This window comes from Hyperoodon ampullatus, assembly GCF_949752795.1.
Source record: "Hyperoodon ampullatus genome assembly, chromosome: 19".
Classification (NCBI taxonomy): domain Eukaryota; kingdom Metazoa; phylum Chordata; class Mammalia; order Artiodactyla; family Ziphiidae; genus Hyperoodon; species Hyperoodon ampullatus.
Genome location: NC_136932.1, coordinates 51,235,602 through 51,244,612, shown reverse-complemented (window position 1 = coordinate 51,244,612; position 9,011 = coordinate 51,235,602). Strand labels below are relative to the sequence as shown.

General features: G+C 40.8%; 1 protein-coding gene across 2 annotated transcripts in view; it reads right to left on the bottom strand.

Annotated features, from left to right (window-relative positions):
* Positions 1 to 1,778: 1,778 nt before the first annotated feature.
* HEATR6 (HEAT repeat containing 6) overlaps positions 1,779 to 9,011 on the bottom strand; it is a gene marked incomplete at both ends in the record, with an annotated part of 46,952 nt that continues 39,719 nt past the window's right edge. The window contains 4 exons of one of the 2 annotated variants that reach the window (XM_079725871.1): positions 1,779 to 1,996; positions 3,954 to 4,000; positions 5,610 to 6,177; positions 7,848 to 8,052. In XM_079725871.1, coding sequence (XP_079581997.1) covers positions 1,779 to 1,996; positions 3,954 to 4,000; positions 5,610 to 6,177; positions 7,848 to 8,052 — 1,038 coding nt within the window. Of the gene's footprint in view, positions 1,997 to 3,953; positions 4,001 to 5,207; positions 6,178 to 7,847; positions 8,053 to 9,011 lie in introns of those variants that run through there. The other variant, XM_079725872.1, reaches the window with a different exon arrangement.

Sequence of the window (9,011 nt, the reverse complement as noted above, 5' to 3'; positions counted from 1 at the left end):
CCTGGAAACCACTGATCTGTCTTCCATTCCTAAAGTTTTGCCTTTTCCATAATGTCATGTAAATGGAATCATAGTTTGTAACATTTTGAGAGTGGCTTCTTCCACTCAGCATAATTTTCTTCTTTCTGCTTGCTCTAGGTTTTTCTCTTATTTTCCTAGTTAAATTTGAAATTTAGGTGATTGTTTGAAACCTTTCTTCTTCTCTAAAATAAGTACCCAATATTATAAATTTCCATCAAAGCTTTGCTTCAGCTGCACCTATACATTTTGATATGTTATATATCAAATACTACTATATTTTCATTTTGTTCAGTTTCAAGTATTTTCTAAGTTCTCATTTTCCAATATCCTTTGAGACTTCCCCCTTCGACCTCCTATGGAATACTTAGAAGTATGTTATTTAATTTCAAGTAATTAGAGATGTTCTGGTGATTGATTTCTGGCTTAATTTCATTATGGTCAGAGATCATACTTGGTATGATTTCAAATCTTAAAAATCTGTTCAGATTTGTTTCATGATCCAGAATATGGTCTATTTGTCCTATTGGTTACTGAGAAAGGAGTGTTAAAAGTCTCCAACTGTTAGTTGCTGACTTGCCATTTCTCCTTTCAGTTCTATCAGTCTTTGCTTCATGTGTTTTGAAGATGTGTTGTTAGGTTCACATCCATTTAGGATTGTTAGGTCTTCTCTGTGACTTGACTCTGTTATCATTATGCAATTTCCATGTTTATTCCTGGTAAATTTTCTTGCTCTGAAGTCTATTTTGTCTCACAGTATATAGCTACTCCAAATTTCTTTTGGTTAGTATTTGCATGGTGTATTTTTCTTTCTCCTTTTTTTTTTTAACCTATACTACTTATTTTAAATGGGTTTCTTATAAAACGCATATAGCTGGGTCTTGGATATTTTTACATTCTGACAATCTCTGTCTTTTAATTAGTATACTTAGACCTTTTAAACTTAATTTAACTATTGATATGTTTGGATTTAGGTCTACTGTTTTTTGTTTTCTACTTGTTCCCTATGTTTTTCATTCCTGTCTTTCTTTTCCTGTCTTCTTTTGGATTATTTGAATATTTTTTAGTATTCCACTTTACCTATTGAGTTTTTAAATATATCTTCTGTGTAATTTGTGTGTGTGTGCATGTGGTTTCTCTAGCAACTACAAAATACTTAACTTTTCATAGGTTGTTTGGGATTAATATTTTATCATTCAAGTGAAATACAGAAATCTTACTACCGTATAAATCTCTTCACACTTCCTCTTTATGTGGTAACTTTCATGTGTATTACACCTATATTCACTGAAGACCCCATCAGACAATGTTATGTCTTGTTTTAACTGATTATACATGCTATAAAAAGCTTAAGATGAGAAAAATAGTCTATTTATCCAAATATTTCCCATTTCTGTTGCTCTTCCTTCATTCCCACAGTTTTGAATTTCCCTCTGGTGTCACAGTTCTATTAACAAAATATTATCACATCAAGAGGTCAAATGAGAAAACCCAGACAGCAAGAGAAAGCAATGGGCATCACTCTCTTGCTGTTGGGACCCCACTTCCTCTGGTCAGAGAAAAGGGTTCCCCTCCCTGAAGTTTTAGGCACCTGCCTGGCTGTGACAGCCTCTGCTGCAGTTGGATTGCCAAGGGGCTGGAGTGGGAGATGAGAAGCAGCAATAAACAGGGATCTCCCTGACTCTCTCTGACTTACATAAGCCCTCTTGCCCCATCCTAGGACCAGAAATAGACAGCTTCTCTGGTAGCTCTTTCTGCCTTCATGGTATGCAGGTCCAGGATTCTGTCTGCTTGGAGTCCAGGCCAGGAGACACCAGAGTGGGAAAAACAGTAAACTTACTGCCAGTTTGGTGGTACTCGGAGTTCTCCTTTCCTTCCCTGATCTTCCTGTTATTCTTTCCTTTCCAAGATAGCTGCTCCATGCATTGAGTCCAGGCACTACAGCTGCATGCAGTGGGAGAGACAGGGTAGGCTAGGACTGGAATGAGAATAAGAGATGGATTTTTATGTAACAAACAGGGCCGTGGATTTACAAAGGCTGAAAAATGCTCCCTTAGGGCACCCTAATTGAGGAAGAGATTCTCTTTTCCCCTGCAGTGTGGTGGGTGGCTAGAAGCCTAATCCTTGGTTTGAATTTTTATTCATTTTTCCAGATGAACTTTAGAATAATTTTGCCATTAAAAATATTGTTTTTGATTTTGATAGGACTTAAGCTAAATTTATAGATTCAGAGAGACATGGTCTTTTTATAATAAAGGGTCCTTCTATCTAGGAACATGGTATATCTTCTCATTTTTTTTTTGTTTAATGTCGTCTTCAATGACCTTCAAAAAAAATTTTTTTTTAATTTTTTCACAAAATCCTTGCATAGGCTTTGGTTAGATTTATTCCTGGGTATGTTATTTTTATTACTATTGGGATAGGATCTTTTTTTAACATAAAAAAATCTTATTGGTTATTGTTGATATATAGAGAAGCTATTGATTTTGGCATATTTACTTTGTAACCAGCTACCTTACAGAACTTTTATTCTATTATTTTCTGAGTTGATTTTCTACAAATAATTATTTGTGAATTCCATCCCTCAGGCTTGTGTTTTACAAACAAAGATAATTTGGAACCTCTCTTTGTAAAAACTTGGAAAATTCTACTTTTGGTTTATTTAATCACACTGATCATCAAATCTTACACAATGGGGCTTCCCTGGTGGCACAGTGGTTGAGAGTCCACCTGCCCATGCAGGGGACACGGGTTCGTGCCCTGGTCCGGGAAGATCCCACATGCCGTGGAGCGGCTGGGCCCGTGAGCCATGGCCGCTGAGCCTGCGCGTCCGGAGTCTGTGCTCCGCAACGGGAGAGGCCACAACAGTGAGAGGCCTGCGTACCACAAAAAAAAAAAAAAAAAAAAAAAATCTTACACAATGTTTTAGGTAACAGTGGTGCTGACAGGCTTGCTTGTCTTGGTTGTGACTTTTTTAGCAAAGTCACCGTCAAGATAGAAATATTTTATGATGTTAACGAAGCATCTTTTTTTATTCATTTTTTAAAAGGATTTTTGATCAGAAAAGAACATTTGAGTTTTATCAAGTGCTCTTTCAGTATCCATAAAAATGACCATTTTTATGAGTTTTCTTATTTGACCTATCAATGTGATAACATTTTGTTAACAGAACTTCTAAATTTAAAAAATACCTGTGTTCCTACAGTCAATCCTATTAGGTCATAGAATAGATTGCAGAGCAATCATTCTCAAGGAAGGGCTTTTTCCATTGACACAGCTGCTCCTGTTTAGAATTATGTCTCCAGAGAGGCTGCACTATATTAATGAGGTGAAGGCCGAATGAACCGGAGTAACTAGAACTCACTTAGCTCTTACGTTGGTGAGGTTCTGCTCCTCGTCTGGATTCACATACGTTGCTGCCCTGCTATTCTATAGGAGGTTTCTGTCTACCCTCTAATCACTTTAGGGCACTGGCTCTACCATTAACTAATTCTACAAAAGAGGTTACAGTGTGCATCTTCCTCAGGTTCTAGAAGTGGGCAGGAATTAGTGGGTTTCACAGGAAAGGTTCGAATATAAGTGATGTTTCCTAATGCTGTCAGTTCAATGAATAAAGGCTCTAGACATCTGTGCCAAGCTGACTCCTCCAAATTTTTCTTTTAAATATCAAAAGAAAGTTCAGAATTTGGCATTCTGAATTAGAATTCTGTATCAGAGCCAGACTTCCTACTGTTTCTGCATCAAATAAGTTCTGGCCCTTTATTCTCTGAGTGGCTTCCTTTCATAATGGCAGCTTTACTGAGGCCCCAGCCCAGGTGTCTGAGAGGAGCCCCTGGCCCAGGTGTACACCCACAAAGCCACAAGGAGAAGAGAATCAGCACCCCATTGGGACGGAAGCCCACACCCTGCATTATGGAATTTCTAGAAGTGCTTACCCTTGCTTTTTCCCTGCATACGAATATTAACATCTGTTTTCAGAAACCTGGACACCTTAACGGAAGCAAAAGGTTTAGAAAGAAAAAAATTAGATTTTATTCAAGATAAGCAAAGGATGAGAGTGAATCATCAAGTAAAACCATTCAAAGTCACTTCACAGATATTTTTCCAAGGAACCCACCAGTGAAAGCCCAAAGAACCAGGAATAAGTTAAGTTATATATGCCACATTTTTACTTTCATGAAAACAACAAGCAAATAAACTGCTACTAAGCATATATTCCTTCAAGAGAAGGAAGTCGTAAGATTCACTGCAGGGTCAGTACAGGTTCAACTCAGTTCCACGGCCTCTATAAGAAATCGTGTCCAGAATCATCTCCCAAGAAAAGCAAGTCTAAAGAATGCTCTATATGGTAGTTTTTACTGCGCTGGTAGTCTCATTCTTTGGAAACTTGTACTCTACCAACAGAAAAGTGAGCCTTCAGCTATCTGAGCACCCTAGTCTTTGCCTCAACAGTATTTTCTGAACATACAACAACACAGAGGGAGAAGAGTAACTTAAGGGCAAACAAGAAAAACTGAGGACGTACGTAGGCCGTGAAATGTGTACTTTAAGCTAAATAACCATAGTTAAATAATATATTGCCAAAACCCACTCTACGTATCTTGATTCTTATTTATCCCATATCAAGTATAAGTGTGGAATCTTTTCTTATATATCTCCAAATTCCTGACTGAAATCATTTCCAATAAATTGTTGGTGGTCAAGAGATGCACGCAAAATTTAAATGTCAATAATTTTTCAGCGAGAAATTACTTTTTATAACTGCTTGGGCATTATCAAAATATAACTTAAAAACCTTTCTTTGTAATCATCTAAATTAAACAAATAATCATTTTTTAAGGCACAAATCCAAAAGTGGCAAAACAACCATGAATTCAGCATATGGGACTACATTCGCCTAAAGGGCATTAGGAAATTCAGATAGAAGCTGATGTTACGGCCAGGGTGAAATGGACATGGGCCTAGGCCAGAGGCCCTTGCGTGCCAGGTCACTCTTTACAGGCTTGAGGGAAGGCATGGAGGGGGCTTCCAGGGTTGCCACTTGGGGAGCTCAGTGCAACCGCTATTTATTAACCTGTAAGGAACCGTCTCAGTATTGTAGCAACTGATGCAGCTGTACCAGAACGAACTGGCTGAACAGCAGCTCTGCTCGCAGCTTTCTAGAAATGCAACTTGATAAAAATGGTAGATTATGGGCACACTGCTTTAGTTTATTATAGAAGAAAAACAATTCCCAGAGACACAATGTACAACATTCTAACTCCTAAATCCTTTTGCTACTCTAAAAATACTCTTCTGAGACTAAACACTCTTTACAACCCCCAGTCTGCTCAGCCCACAAGACAACCCAACTCCTTGGCTCCCGCGTGCAGAGGTCAGGGGTTCCAACCACCATGGCCATGGCCAACACAGTGAAACCACTCTCTAAAGTGGCTGAGCCCTTTGAGAAAAATTTAAATAGCACTAACTCAATCTAAATAAATAGTGAAAGGACTGTTTCTGCCCCTAAGATTAAATCCCACACATCTGATGCTCAAGCTCAGGTCTTCCTGTCATCACTTGACACCTGGAAGGTCCAGTAAAATATTCACCGATTTGTTAATCCTAAGAGTGCTACTTGTGATCCAGATGAGTCAAAATAAATGGTCAGGATATCTTCTAAAAAGCCCATGATGGCCCTTTTGGCTGTGTCGCCAGCCAGTGCCTGGACACTGCTTATGTGCTCCAGGGCTGTTCTGACCATCTGGTCTCCTTCCTGCGGGCTGTGGGGTGCTCCAGTGTCATCTCTCTCTGTTCCTGATTTTAAAAACTGTAGGATATAGGACTGGACCATGTCCCCATTCAATTCAAGGGTTTCTTTGATGCAGGACAGGTCTGAGGCACTGGCCAAGCTCAAGAGGTGAATCAGTGCCTGGCAGATTTGGGTCCGTAGGCTAGCACAGTACTTGAATTCCAGAAAGTCTGTGGTGTCTTCACTCTTCTGTAAGGCAGTGACCAATGCATTCCAGATCTGAGCGTACTGGTCAACAGACCCATAGTGCTCTCTCTTGCCCGGAACGGAAAGGGCAGCGGCAGATCTGATGCGCACTTTGAAGTTCTTGCATGACGTCACAACTGATGTCAGGGCGTTGTAGGCCTGGGAGGTCCACAGGGCTGTTCCTAGAAAGAATCCATAGTCATTAAAGCAAATGGAGGTTTAAAAATAAGTGGGGTGAGAGGGGTAGAAGGCAGCACATACACTAGTGCTCAGGTTAGTCATTTTATGTTTTCATTTAATTCTCACAATAATCCTACAAGATCGGGGCGGTGAGTGACTATGGGATCCCAGGTAAGTGGCCAAGTACCGGCTCCCAAAGCTCTCCCTTTCTCTAGATGAGCACAACATGTGCTCAGGACCTCTGCTACCCTGAATAGGAACTTTGGTGACTTAGAAAGAGGCTCCTTCTCTGGGAAGATGCTCGTCTGAGTGGGTAAGGCTTGGTGGGAGGAGCAGGGACTGAACTGCAGCCCCAGCTGTCCTCTCGGCTGGGTGCTTCTGAGCAGTGCACAAAGTGCACAACTGTATGCCCAGCCCTGCTCATGCTGGCAAAAAGCCATTTCATCACCCAGATTAGCACCCAGACCCTGCTCTGGACAAAGCAAGTCATGCAGTTAATTGCAAAGAAAAAGAAAATACTGTCTAGGCAGTGACTGGGCGACAGAGGACTCAGATTAACCGAAGGCTCTGTTTTCTAATCCTGAGAAGATGACGCCTGGATTCCTGGCTCCTCTCGCTTCCCGTTGGCCCCAGGAAATCGGCCAGCTTTATTCCTCGTCAGAGTTACCACTTACTCCATTTCGGGAGTTCTCAGTCCTCAAGGTGGGCAGCAGAGTAGAAGGCAGCTTCCCTAATGCTCCCAGCCCTTCCCAACATCTCTGATGTCTCTGAAGACAGGCAGCAGATACCCAGCTTCCATGAGCTCCAACCCCAAAGGTGACTTCAGGCTGCTTCCACAGTGGGAAAAGCCACGAGGCTACATCTGCACTGGCGCCCGGCTGACTGGCCGCCTGGACGCTCTTGGCAGTAAAGGGGAGCAGAACCAGGTTTCCCTAACGTGACGCAGGCTCTGCTGGTGCAGAACGGCTTCGCCTCTCCAGGAACACGCACTTAGGGTTCAAATCTTGTCACAGAGACAAATACGTAAGGGAAATGCTGGCAATTCAAGCGACTGGGATTAGGAGGCTGCGATCCAGACACCCAAGCAGCTGTCAGCCACTGATGATATATCAAGGTGCACAGACGTCATTACTCAGAGGCAGATTCCTATGCAGCATTCCATTTCAGTACCAAGGGCACATATGGAATTTCCAATTTATACCCTCTTTCTCCCAGGTCTGTTTTCCCCTTTATTTTTTTCCTGATTGTTAAAATGACAGATGCTCACTGTAAAAAACTTAGAAAATGAAAGCAGATAAAATCCTACTCATCATCCCATTCAGAGGCAACCACTGTTAATAATTAGACTAATTTCTTTTCAGTCTTTTTTCTATCCATTTACTGAGATTGTACTGTAGAAACAATTTTCATATCCTGTTTTAATTTGCTTAACATCAGAAGTATTTTCCCAGATTACCAAAAACTTTTTGTAAACATAATTTTAAGTGGCAACAAAGTATCTCTCTGAATATATATACCATGATTTATCTCACCTTTCCCCTAAACTGGGGTGTTCAGTATGTTTCCATCTTTTAAAGCATTATGAATAAAACTGTGGCTTTACTAACAATGCACACTGGTGTGTGCTGTCCAAAGAGGCCCTCCACCAGAGAGAAGAGGGAGACGTTCTTACCTAAGGGAAGAGCAGAATTTTTAAATACATTTCCCATTGCGTAACAAGCATTCCATCGGACTTTCATGGCAGCCTCAATTAGAACAGTAGAAATTAGGGCCTGGATAGCCTCCTCAATGATTTCAGCAAATCTGGGTTTTTCTATATGAGATGGTTGCAGAAAGTGAAGCAAATTTCCAAGGGCCCGGACTGCATTGCTTTTTACCTAGAATCAAACGTAAAACATGCTAAAGACTTGTGTCAGAAAGTATAATTTCCACTTAAAAAACCCAGGAGGCCCAAGACATCTTAAAGCAAGAGAGATAATGAAAAATGCAGCCTGTAAAGGTGCAAGTTCTTAGAACTCGGCAAGGTCTTGTGTGGTTAACGTCCTGAGCCATCAGAGAGGTGAGGTTCTGCAGAGCTCCTCGCCCTGATTTTTTTAATGTTAGACTGGACTTCAGAGAGGTCCATTTTCCTTGTTGTACAGAGATGGTGTGTAAGGCCCAGGGGCAACAGGACACTGGTGGTTTGCAGCAAGGCTTGGAGGAAAAGCTAGGTTTCATAATTCCAGTCAATACTTTTCTGCTAGATAAGTCTCAACCTTCGCAGCATACTAGAATCATCTGGGAAGCTTTCCTTTTTAAAAACCAATTCTGACTAAATTAGCCTGATGTAGGGCTTCCCAGAACCACTGTACTAAATTAAGCACTTGCTATCAGTCAGGTGCTATGCTAGGTGCTATTAAAAAAAGGCAACTTGTCAATGGAACAGGATAGAAAGCCCAGAGATAAACCCACGCACATATGGTCACCTTATCTTTGATAAAGGAGGCAAGAATATACAATGGAGAAAAGACAGCCTCTTCAATAAGTGGTGCTGGGAAAACTGAACAGCTACATGTAAAAGAATGAAATTAGAACACTCCCTAACACCATACACAAACATAAACTCAAAATGGATTAAAGACCTAAATGTAAGGCCAGACACTATCAAACTCTTAGAGGAAAACATAGGCAGAACACTCTGTGACATAAATCACAGCAAGATCCTTTATGACCCACCTCCTAGAGTAATGGAAATAAAAACAAAGATAAACAACTGGGGCCTAATGAAACTTAAAAGCTTTTGCACAGCAAAGGAAACCATAAAAAAGACAAAAAGACAACCCTCAGAATGGGAGAA